Raw genomic sequence first — 12,424 nt, 5'->3', positions numbered from 1 at the left:
TATTTTTATGTACAGTAGCACAGACATTTTTTGCAGCACATTAGTACATCAGAACGTTATGGTCATGTACTGTCCATCAGATAGGCTCACACTATTCCTTCACATCATTGTCTAACGTCCCTATCATTCTGAAATATATATAACTATAATATTTTGTAGTTACACACCCCCGATCATCTGCAGCTGCTCCTACACACACAGATAAGTATAATGCATAGATTGATATCATGTAGGTATGTATATAGCTTTGATAAATTTGTTAATGTTTATTATAGCTGTTCCTGGTGTGAAGTGAACCTAATCTTACTATTGGTTTGGGTGATGGGTTAGAATGAGGGAGGCACACTTTGTAGTTAATGATTGGTGACAGGCCAATATTGGTATTGTAAGGGGAGTGGATCTAAGAGATGGCTGTGGTCATATTCCTATTACATGCCCACATTCAGTGTGCTCTGGATATGTGGTGCGCCTCCAGTGCTAATTTTTCTGTTATGCTGCACCAGTATAGTGCCTCCAGCTATAGTCCACCCTGTTAAGTGAACCTCCGGACTAAAAATCGACTCAGCAGCACTGAAAAGGCTTGGTGTTTCTTTAACAGTTTCACAGCATCAGAACTTTGTTTTTCTTACCAAAGTATCATTTTTAACTGCATTTTTAGCTAAGCTCCACCCATCAAAGAAAAAAAGCACTGGCTTTTTTTCCCTGATGCTGTGCAGAGCATGATGGGATTTCCTATGTTGTTGTTCACGTTGCCTAGCAACTGGGAGAAGTGTGCAGGACACAGGACAGTTGGAACTGTGTCTTATGCTCCCTGTCACCTCCTTTCAACCAAACAGATGGCTGCCATCATGAAATCAAACATGTGCCTGTTCTTTTAAAACAGGGTGGGTCAGAGATTATATTACCTATCTATTTTAATTAACATAACTAATGTAACTTAATGGCAGTATGTTTGTTTAGGCTGGAGTTCCTCTTTAAGGTGCCTCATATCATAGCCCCCTCCATTTTAGTGCCACCAGTTATAGCACCATCTATTATAATGCACCCTACTGCAGTGTCCTCCATTATAGTGCCCCCCATAATGTTCCCTTTTATATTGTGGTACAGAAGATCTGGCCTGTATTCCTCTCCCTCTTTCATCTGTGCCTGCTTATATCATCTCAACACCTGAGATAGAGCCACACCTTGTGTATTTTCACAAGATATGAGTGTGTGAGATTGTGCTGAGATTCAATTGTTACAGGGGACTGGTATCTGAATAGAGGCACTGACTGCTAGAACTTCATGGGTATAGACTGCTACCTCACTTGGTATGACCTGTAATATGGATAGTAAAAACTTCTTTTTGAAAGACTGTGTTACTTCTCCATGGCAAAACTCCAGAGAGCAAAGGTTGGGAAACTCTGTCTGGGGTTAGTTATAACCAGGGCTGTGGAGTCGGTACAAAAATCTTCCAACTCCGACTCCTTAGTTTTTAAAACCACCGACTCCGGGTACCCAAAATGACTCCGACTCCAACTCCTTGACTCCGACTCCTTACCAGGGCTGTGGATGTTGTATAAAAATCATCTGACTCCAACTCCTCAGTTTATAAAATCTCCGACTCTGACTCCTCGACTCCAACTCCACAGCCCTGGTTATAACTTAGGTAAAGAGGTGACCAGAAAGAGTGAAGTGTTAACACTTGCATATTACTTTTCTCCTATTGGACTCATTGCGCTTGAGAGAGAAAAGTTAATAGGCAACCTTGGAGCTTTAGGGAGTCTTGCCCAAAGACTTTTTACTGAATAGGGACTAACTCTAACCAGGATTCAATTCTATGGGCTTGATTCACAAAGCGGTGCAAACACTTTGCACGCCTGTGAAAACCCCTTTATCACGCCTAAACTCAGTTTAGGCATGATAAGAAGCAACTCGCGCGAATTTTCCGCGCGCAACTGCGCACGCGCAGCGTCCCCGCTCCGCGCGAAGCTCCCATTAAGCCCTATGGGACTTTGCGCGGGCACGCACGCGCGGAAACTTCGCACGAGTTAGAGCAAAAATCGGTGATAACTCAGTGGTGCAAAGGTTATCACGCCTAAAGTCTTTTAGGCATGATAACTGAGTTATCACTGCTTTGTGAATCAAGCCCCATGTCTCTTATGTCCAAGATGGTGTCTTTAACCAGTGCTTGGTCACTTGATGGAGGTGGGGTGGGCTGCGTTTACAGCATCAAAGTATGCTAGGATCTGGGTAGCGGTGGTCACAAACAATACACAAATTTTAAAATTAGGAAATGTGTCACTGACATTGTTAGAGAGGTGATGTGGATTCTGAGGATGTGCATTGTAATTTTTGTTGTTGTGCGTTTATTATATATAGAGATGTGAAGTAGTGACATTTGGTGAACTATTGAAACCCAACAATCAATTCCACTGTCCATCCCAAGTCCCAGTGCCTCGGCCTTTCTGTCTGATATTTCAGAGAAACCGAGATTTCCAAACTCGCAGATATGGCATATAAAGAGGAGTCGGTAAGGAATTTTAATAACGTGCTGGAACAGCGCAGGCTGGTGTACTTTATTTTCTGTTTGAACTCGATGGACGTATGTCTTTTTTCAATCCAAATAAATATGTAACTATATAAGCTCATTTGAAAGCGCGGGCTGTTAACAATATGTCTGCTTCCCTGAATCAGGAAGTAGAAACAGTGCAGATTTATTTGAGGATTAGAAGTGGCCCGAACAGTTCGCCGGCGAACCGATTCACGCGAACATCGCTGGTTCGCATTTGCGGTGAACCGCGAACTATATGTGATTTCGACCCGCCCCCTATACTGCATCATTAGGCTAAACTTTGACCCTTTACATCACAGTCAGCAGACACATGGTAGCCAATCAGGCTGCACTCCTTCCTGGAGCCCCCCTCCCTCCCCCCCTTTAACCTGCCTGGCGTTCTATTAAGATCGCGAGGCTGGCGACCGGACGTTTTTTTTTAATTAAAAAAAAAAAAAACTATTGCATGCAGCCAACTGAAAGTTGGCTGCATGAAAGCTCACTAGAGGGCGCTCCTAATGCGTACGATCAGAAGTAACAAGAGAGGCCGCGATGAGCGGCCCTTCTTGTTTTGCTTTACTCGTCGCCATGGCAACGAGCCAAGTGACGTCATGGACGTCAGCCGCCTCCGCTCCAGCCCTTAGCGCTGGCCGGAACTGTTTTGTCCGGCTGCGCTGGGCTCGGGCGGCTGGGGGGACCCTCTTTCGCATCGCCACGCTACGGCGGCGATCAGTGCCGGCTGCGTGTGCTCCTTTTTATTTGGTGCAAATCGGCCCAGCAGGGCCTGAGCGGCAGCCTCCGGCGCTAAGGAGGTTAAAGGCAGCTGATTCGTCCATTATCTCACTCGGTGTGGCTGCAGTAATTAGAGAAGGGAGAGAGGTTGCTGCACAGATTAGGGAAAGCTTACTTAGGCTCTTGTTCGGCTTGTTAGCTTGCTCCTTGCTGATACTTACTTATTGCTAAAAATCACCCCACAGCAGCTCTTTTGAGAGCTAATGTTCTTGTGATCTATTTTTTTTTTTTTGTGTGTGTGTGGCCCACTGACACCTGCATATACAGCCCTGTCAGTCAGTCAGTCGCAGCTGGCCCTTGCTAATTCCTACTGTGCCACTGCCAGGCCCAGCACATTCAGTGCCTACCTTTTCACTGCACGTGTGTGACAGCTACACATTTGTAATACCAGTCACTGCAGACCTGTTCACGGTACCTGTGTGTGTGACAGCTGCACATTGTATTGATACCAGTCACTGCATACCTGTTCAGTGCACCTGTGGGACAGCACGCAGTGTTATATTATATACCGCTCACTGCATACCTGTTCACGGTACCTGTGTGTGTAACAGCTGCACATTTGTAATACTAGTCACTGCATACCTGTTCACGGTACCTATGTGTGTGTGACAGCTGCACATTGTATTGATACCAGTCACTGCATACCTGTTCAGTGCACCTACGTGACAGCACACAGTGTTACATTATATACCACTGCGTGAAAGCACGCAGTGTTATATTATATACCAGTCACTGCATACCTGTTCATGGTACCTGTGTGTGTGACAGCTGCACATTTGAAATACCAGTCACTGCATACCTGTTCACTGCACCTGTGTGACCGCACGCAGTGTTATATACCAGTCACTGAATACCTTTTCACGGTACCTGTGTGTGTGACAGCTGCACATTTGTAATACTAGTCACTGCATACCTGTTCACGGTACCTGTGTGTGTGACAGCTGCACATTTGTAATACTAGTCACTGCATACCTGTTCACGGTACCTGCGTGTGTGACAGCTGCACATTGTATTGATACCAGTTACTGCATACCTGTTCAGTGCATCTGTAGGAAAGCACGCAGTGTTACAATATATACCGCTCACTGCATACCTGTTCACGGTACCTGTGTGTGTAACAGCTGCACATTTGTAATACTAGTCACTGCATACCTGTTCACGGTACCTATGTGTGTGTGACAGCTGCACATTGTATTAATACCAGTCACTGCATACCTGTTCAGTGCACCTACGTGACAGCACACAGTGTTACATTATATACCACTGCGTGAAAGCACGCAGTGTTATATTATATACCAGTCACTGCATACCTGTTCATGGTACCTGTGTGTGTGACAGCTGCACATTTGAAATACCAGTCACTGCATACCTGTTCACTGCACCTGTGTGACCGCACGCAGTGTTATATACCAGTCACTGAATACCTTTTCACGGTACCTGTGTGTGTGACAGCTGCACACTTGTAAAACTAGTCACTGCATACCTGTTCACGGTACCTGTGTGTGTGACAGCTGCACATTTGTAATACTAGTCACTGCATACCTGTTCACGGTACCTGTGTGTGTGACAGCTGCATATTGTATTGATACCAGTCACTGCATACCTGTTCAGTGCACCTGCGTGAAAGCATGCAGTGTTATATTATATACCAGTCACTGCATACCTGTTCACGGTACCTGTGTGTGTGACAGCTGCACATTTGTAATACTAGTCACTGCATACCTGTTCACGGTACCTGCGTGTGTGACAGCTGCACATTGTATTGATACCAGTTACTGCATACCTGTTCAGTGCATCTGTGGGAAAGCACGCAGTGTTACATTATCTACCACTCACTGCATACCTGTTCATGGTACCTGTGTGTGTGACAGCTGTACATTTGTAATACTAGTCACTGCATACCTGTTCACTGTACCTGTGTGTGTGTGGCAGCTGCACATTTTATTGATACCAGTCACTGCATACCTGTTCAGTGGACCTACGTGACAGCACGCAGTGTTATATTATATACCAGTCACTGCATACCTGTTCACGGTACCTGTGTGTGTGGCAGCTGCACATTTGTAATACTAGTCACTGCATACCTGTTCACGGTACCTGTGTGTGTGACAGCTGCATATTGTATTGATACCAGTCACTGTATACCTGTTCCGTGCATCTGCGTGAAAGCACGCAGTGTTATATTATATACCAGTCACTGCATACCTGTTCATGGTACCTGTGTGTGTGACAGCTGCACATTTGTAATACTAGTCACTGCATACCTGTTCACGGTACCTGCGTGTGTGACAGCTGCACATTGTATTGATACCAGTTACTGCATACCTGTTCAGTGCATCTGTGGGAAAGCATGCAGTGTTACATTATATACCGCTCATTGCATACCTGTTCACGGTACCTGTGTGTGTGACAGCTGGACATTTGTAATACTAGTCACTGCATACCTGTTCACGGTACCTGTGTGTGTGTGTGACAGCTGCGCATTGTATTGATACCAGTTACTGCATACCTGTTCAGTGCACCTACGTGACAGCACGCAGTGTTATATTATATACCAGTCACTGCATACCTGTTCATGGTACCTGTGTGTGACAGCTGCACATTTGTAATACTAGTCACTGCATACCTGTGTGACCGCACGCAGTGTTATATACCAGTCACTGCATACCTGTTCACGGTACCTGTGTGTGTGACAGCTGCACATTTGTAATACTAGTCACTGCATACCTGTTCACGGTACCTGTGTGTGTGACAGCTGCATATTGTATTGATACCAGTCACTGCATACCTGTTCAGTGCACCTGCGTGAAAGCACGCAGTGTTATATTATATACCAGTCACTGCATACCTGTTCACGGTACCTGTGTGTGTGTGACAGCTGCACATTTGTAATACCAGTCACTGCATACCTGTTAACTGCACCTGTGTGACCGCACACAGTGTTATATTATATACCAGTCACTGCATACCTGTTCACTGCACCTGTGTGACAGCTGCACATTTGTAATACCAGTCACTTTTTCTGGCTGCACTGGAGCTGCAACAGCAAAACAAAAGGCATGTACATGTGTCAATTCCCCTTCGTGATCGTTACCTTGCCGCGGTGAAGGGGCTTGCGTATCACAATGAAGCAATGACCGCCGGCTATATGAGTGTGTCGGGGGGGTGGCACACCCAAGATAATAAGGTCATTGCTTCATTGGGGACAGACCAAATTTGATTAGCTGGACTGTCACTGTTGTTCTGTCATTGAGCTACCACAGTCCGGCGACCATATGGGCTTGAAAACCCCTATTTCCTGCACTCTCGCCATGGTGCGCACCAGTCCAGTACGACCTTCACTACACAAACAGCTGTTTGCGGTGTGTTACACAGTGAGTTTGGTCTGTCAGTGTGAAGCAGTACACTAATCACACTACCTGATTGATGTATACACATGCAAGATGTTTTAAACCACTTTAGGCATCTAATTTAGCATGCAATGTGATTTCTGCCCTTAAAATGCTGCTGTGCGTCAAATCCTGATTTTTTTCCTGGGACTTTTGGCGTGTATCCCATTCCGCCATGCCCCCCCTCCAGGTGTTAGACGCCTTGAAACATCTTTTCCATCACTTTTCTGGTCAGCATAAATGTTTGTATTTTTCAAAGTTCGCCTCCCCCATTGAAGTCTATTATGGTTCGCAAAGTTTACGCCAACTTGAACTTTTGCGTAAATTCGCGTTCGAGGTTCGCGAACTTAAAATCAAAGGTTCGAGCCATCTCTATTGAGGATTTGTGTCAGCTGTAACAAAGAAATGGTTTTGTTTAAAGGTTATTATGCTGTTGCATATCTTATACAGCAGAGAGGATGTTTTGAGTTCAGGTCCCTTTACTGACCCCCGCTTGTACACTAGTGGCAGCGTAGCGTGCGTAACTAAGCAACAGCCGCTGCTTACAATAGCCGAGTGGTAGTGATGTATCGCTACCGTGATACTTCACTATCTCGGACGCTACTACTAGCATGCAAGCGGGGGTCATCATTAGGGTGTATTAGCTCAAGAAAGGGGAAATAACTTGCGTTGGTCCAGCACGTTGTTTGTATTGAATCGACCCCTATTCTGCTGCTGACAGGAGAGGTAAGCATACTGGGAATTATGGAATGTAATCCAGTAACAAGGTGTGTGTGTGTGTGTGTGTGTGTGTGTGTGTGTGTGTGTGTGTGTGTGTGTGTGTGTGTGTGTGTGTGTGTGTGTGTGTGTGTGTGTGTGTGTGTGTGTGTGTGTGTGTGTGTGTGTGTGTGTGTGTGTGTGTGTGTGTGTGTGTGTGTGTGTGTGTGTGTGTGTGTGTGTGTGTGTGTGTGCGTGTGTGTGTGTGTGTGTGTGTGTGTGTGTGTGTGTGTTTCCTACAAGGTTTTATAATGTTCTTGTCTATTTCTCTATTCAGGAGGAGCAGTGCTTAGAAGGGAACAAGGATCAATACAAGAACAAGATGATGGAGACTCGTCTACTTCTCACATTACAAGGTAGGAGGAAACACCTACATCCCCATCATCTGATAAACAAACATAAACAATGTAGTCAGTCAGTGTGTGCGTTTCCTACAGATGGATCCAGTAACAAAAACCCACCAGAGAGATGTACAGGTCCTCTTTATTCCCGGTCTTGTGCACAGGAAGATCCCAGAATCCCCCATCATTTACAGGTAGATGAAACTGAGGATGGAAATTATAAGCTATACAATATTATATTGTTCTGTGTAGTTTTACTATCTTGCTGTTCATATCTTAAAAGTGTAATTTTTTTTTTGTCATTTTGTGGGCTTAGTGTAAAGAATTAACTTATATAAAAGTTGAGATCAAAGAAGAAGACACACATGATAGGAGTGAACAGCAATCAATAAATGAAGGACAACTGATGATGCCAATTAAAAAGGAAGAATCTTCCCTACATATCAGGTCAGGTAAGTATTTATTTGCCAGGGATTTTTTTCAGTCAGAAATCACCATTCATATTCATAATAAGGTTATTGCTGCACATTGTACACCACTTAAAGTGAACCCAAGCTGATAAGATAAACAATTGTATATATTCCCCTACCCCTAACAGGACTTTGGTTTTTTTTACATATCCCACTGTTTTCTGTTTAAGATCGCACAGAGGTCAGAAAAGCCCACTCTTAGCCAGTAGTAAAGGGAGTGATTAGAGTACCCTAAAAAGCACAGCGAGAACCCTACATGTTTCACCCAAGAAGGGCTTTGTCAGGGCTATATGTTCTATACATTATATACAGTGCAAAATAAAGGTGCACAGTAATAATCATGAACTAAGGAAAAAAAATCCCCCAAAAGTTAACCAAAATAGTGTCTACAGCCAGCAAAAGCCCATGTCAGAGCTGAGTGCTGCCGGACACACACTGATTTTATACCAGCAAAGACCTAAGTGGGAACTCACTTTTTGGGTGTTTCATTGGAGGTGGCAAGAGGTGTGGGTGTGGCCATAAATTATTTGGCAATATGGATGTACCTTGGACCAAGCTTGGGACGGGAGTTCCCTCTTAGGCCTTTGCTGATAAAAAAAAAAAATCAGTGTGTGTCCAGCAGCGCTCAGCTCTGACATGGGCTTTTGCTAGCTGTAGACACTATTTTATTTAACTTTTGAGGGATGTTATTTGATTTTGCACTGTATATAATGTATAGAACATATACCCCCGATGAAGCCCTTCTTGGGTGAAACATGAAGGATTCTCTGTGTGCTTTTTAAGGTGCTCTAATCACTCCCTTTACTACTGGCCAAGAATGGGCTTTTCCAGCCTCTGTTTGTGTGATCTTGCAAATTATTTTGACATCTGTCATTTTCTAGCTGTCCAGGGAATTGCTATTTGGTGCTACCCTGGCAGTCCCTGACTGCGTGCATATCACATGAGTACTCCAGTGACTGTTAATTTTCTGTTCCCTAACGGCTACTACCGCAGTCTCTAGTGGGAATGAACCTGGGACACTAATACACAATCTAGGCTCAACGTAGCCCACTCTGCAATTTACCCTAGATTGTGTATTGTTATTAGCTATATGTTGTTGCCCTCATCTTTTAGGTGATTAAATAAAAGTTTATTTTTAGATCGTCCTTAGGGGCTTTAGTGTTCTTCGGAACTTGTTGTTGATATAGATTCCCTTGAGTGCTTTTTTCAGTTCATCTTTGGATTTACCACACTGTTGCCAAGAAATCCATCACCATGCTTCAATATGACATCATGTTCCCAAAAATAAAGGGGGAGATACTGTACATCGTATCAAGGGTCCATCTCCATTCCTCAGTGTAACATCATAGTACCAACAAATGAGGAGGAAATACTGTACACCATATGAAAGGTCCATCTCCATTCCTCAGTATAACATCATAGCACCAACAAATGAGGAGGAGATACTGTACACCATATGAAAGGCCCATCTCCGTTCCTCAGAATAACAACATACTACCAACAAATGAACAGGAGATACTGTGCACCATATGAAAGACCCATCTCCATTCCTCAGTATAACCTAATGTTCCCAACAAATCAGGAGGAGATACTGTACACCATATGAAAGGCCGATCTCCATTCCTCAGTATTTTGTCATGTCCTCAACAAATGAGGAAGGAGATACTGTACACCAGAGTTCCCCAACCCTGTCCTTGAGGCCTACCAATAGTACATGTTTTGTAGAAACCCACAAACATGCACAGGTGGGGTAATTAGTGTCTCAGCAGAGCTGATTAAATTCCTCTGTGGATTTTCACAAAACATGTACTATTGTTGGGCCTTGAGGACAGGGTTGGTGAACTCTGCTGTACACCATATGAAAGGCCCATCTCCATTCCTCAGTAACATTATATCACCAACAAATGAGGAGGAGATACTATACACCATATAAAAGGCCCACCCCCATAGTTCAGTGCAACTTCATATAATAACAGAACTATCCTCATTGATTTGGGGAAGAGGTTAAACCCCTATATTTCTTTCCCAGCACTTCTGTCACACATATCAGAGCTCTGTCACATAGTTATCTGCTAGAGCCACATACATGACTGCTGCCTGCACTCAGGAAAATGTTCTATAACTATTATTATTCCCCCAACAGATGGACAGGATTTGGGGAACACTTCAAAGGGACGTCTTATCTCACCTCCAGATGATAATGCAGAAGATAATGGTGTCACACAATATTCTCCAGGAGGAAACCCCATTACTGGAAATACACATCACAGACTGTACCATGAGGAGACATCACCGGATCCTTCTATTCCTGAGGAATCTTCTGACAGATCACATCCTGTTACTCCAGATGTCCACCCAGGATTTATTGGTGTAAATAGGACATCTATGCAGTATAATTGTGAGGATTCTTCTCTGGCTGCCTCACATATTAGACTTACAGGGGATAAGAGATTTTCATGTTGTGAAGATGACACTTGTTTTACTGAGATTTTGCCTGTGGTTGAACATCAAAAAGTGCCTGGTGGGGAACGTCCTTTTTCATGTTCAGAGTGTGGGAAATGTTTTAGTGATAAACGAGACCTTCTCGCGCACCAAAGAAATCACACAGGGGAGCGGCCATTTTTATGTTTAGTGTGTGGCAAAGGTTTCACTAGGAATAGAGAGCTTATTAGACACCAGAAAATTCACACAGATGAGCGCCCATTTTCATGTTCACAGTGTGAGAAAGGTTTCACTGAAAAAGTAGGACTCCATAGACACCAGAAAAGTCATATAGCTGATCCGCCATTGTCATGTTCAGAGTGTGGGAAAGGTTTTATTAGTAAAACCGAACTTAGTATACACCAGAGAATTCACACAGGCGAGCTTCCGTTTTCATGTCCTGAGTGTGGGAAAGGCTTCACTCGAAAAGCAAACCTAATTAAACATCAGAGAAGTCACACAGGAGAGTGTCCTTTTTCATGTTTAGAGTGTGGGAAAGGTTTCATTCAGAAAGTAGGTCTTCTTAGACACCAGAAAAGTCACACAGGCGATTGTCCATTTTCATGTTCAGAGTGTGATAAACGTTTTATTCAGAAAGGGGACCTTCTTAGGCACCAGAGAATTCACACAGGCGAACATCCTTTTTCATGTTCAGAGTGTGGGAAAAGTTTTATACAAAAGGGTGATCTCCGTAGACATCAGAGAGGTCACAGCGGTGAGCGCCCGTTTTCATGTTCAGAGTGTGGGAAGCATTTTGCACGGAAAGAAAATCTAATTAGACATCAGAGAACACACTCCCGCTGATACAAGGTGACATATGTATTGCAATGTTTTATATTCTTAGATGTGTTGTCAATTATTATTATTATTATGTGTTGTCAAAAGGTATTATTTTTTTACAAAATGTTGGTTTTTTTCTACCTATATAATGTGTTGTCAATGAAATATATTGTTCTTTCTGTAATAAAATGATTTGACTCAGATGAGGAGTTTCTGTTTGACCATTCCTCCCATGCGTGATGCTTCCAGTATAGCTGTACAATAATACAATAACATTTGTAAAGCGCGTATCTCCCATACGACTCATAGCGCATACATGTGTTTCAGATTAATACAGGGTTGCTGGCTGGACTATGTTACAGAGATAATAGTCAGGTGTTCATAAATGTCAGACCAAAGAGGTGGCTTTTCAGTTTGGACTTAAATGCTTCCAGGGATGAAGCTGCCTTGATTGGGTGTGGCAGGAAGTTCCAAAGTTTAGGGGCAGCATGACAGAAGGTTCTGTTTCCAAATGTTTTGAGGTGGACTCTGGGGGTGACCAATGTATTACATCTTTTGATCTAAGATTGTGGAGGGGGGGTGATGAAGTTGCAACAAGTTGTTTAGGTATTCAGGGCCCAGATTGTGCAAGGATTTGAATGTCAATAAGCCAATCTTAAACAGAATTCTCCATTTTATCAGTAGCCAGTGGAGTGTGCGAAGGGTTGGTGTTATGTGGCAATGGTGGGGTTGGCTAGATAACAGCCTTGTAGCGGCATTCTGTACTAATTGCAGGGGGTGCAGGTCTGGAAGGCCTGTATGTATAGAGAAAAATGCAGTAGTCCATTTATCTCTCCCCAGAGGAGACCCATTCAGGTCCGGTGCACACCAAAAACCACAAGC

At 43.8% G+C, this 12,424-nt stretch overlaps 1 protein-coding gene across 2 annotated transcripts; it reads left to right on the top strand.

The window, feature by feature from the left end:
• The first annotated feature begins 743 nt into the window (after positions 1–743).
• Positions 744–11,694, top strand: LOC137534746 (gastrula zinc finger protein XlCGF57.1-like). 2 transcript variants are annotated; one of them, XM_068256375.1, is made up of 5 exons: positions 744–884; positions 7,748–7,826; positions 7,908–8,005; positions 8,128–8,263; positions 10,425–11,694. In XM_068256375.1, the coding sequence occupies exons 2-5, from the start codon at positions 7,793–7,795 to the stop codon at positions 11,564–11,566; spliced, it is 1,410 nt and encodes a 469-aa protein (XP_068112476.1). In that variant the 5' UTR covers positions 744–884; positions 7,748–7,792; the 3' UTR covers positions 11,567–11,694. The 2 variants fall into 2 exon arrangements, with proteins under 2 accessions (XP_068112476.1, XP_068112475.1); XM_068256374.1 differs by lacking the exon at positions 744–884 and adding an exon at positions 2,192–2,512.
• The last annotated feature ends 730 nt before the right edge of the window (positions 11,695–12,424 follow it).

This window comes from Hyperolius riggenbachi, chromosome 10, assembly GCF_040937935.1.
Source record: "Hyperolius riggenbachi isolate aHypRig1 chromosome 10, aHypRig1.pri, whole genome shotgun sequence".
NCBI lineage: Eukaryota > Metazoa > Chordata > Amphibia > Anura > Hyperoliidae > Hyperolius > Hyperolius riggenbachi.
This window is presented reverse-complemented; position numbering and strand designations above follow the sequence as displayed.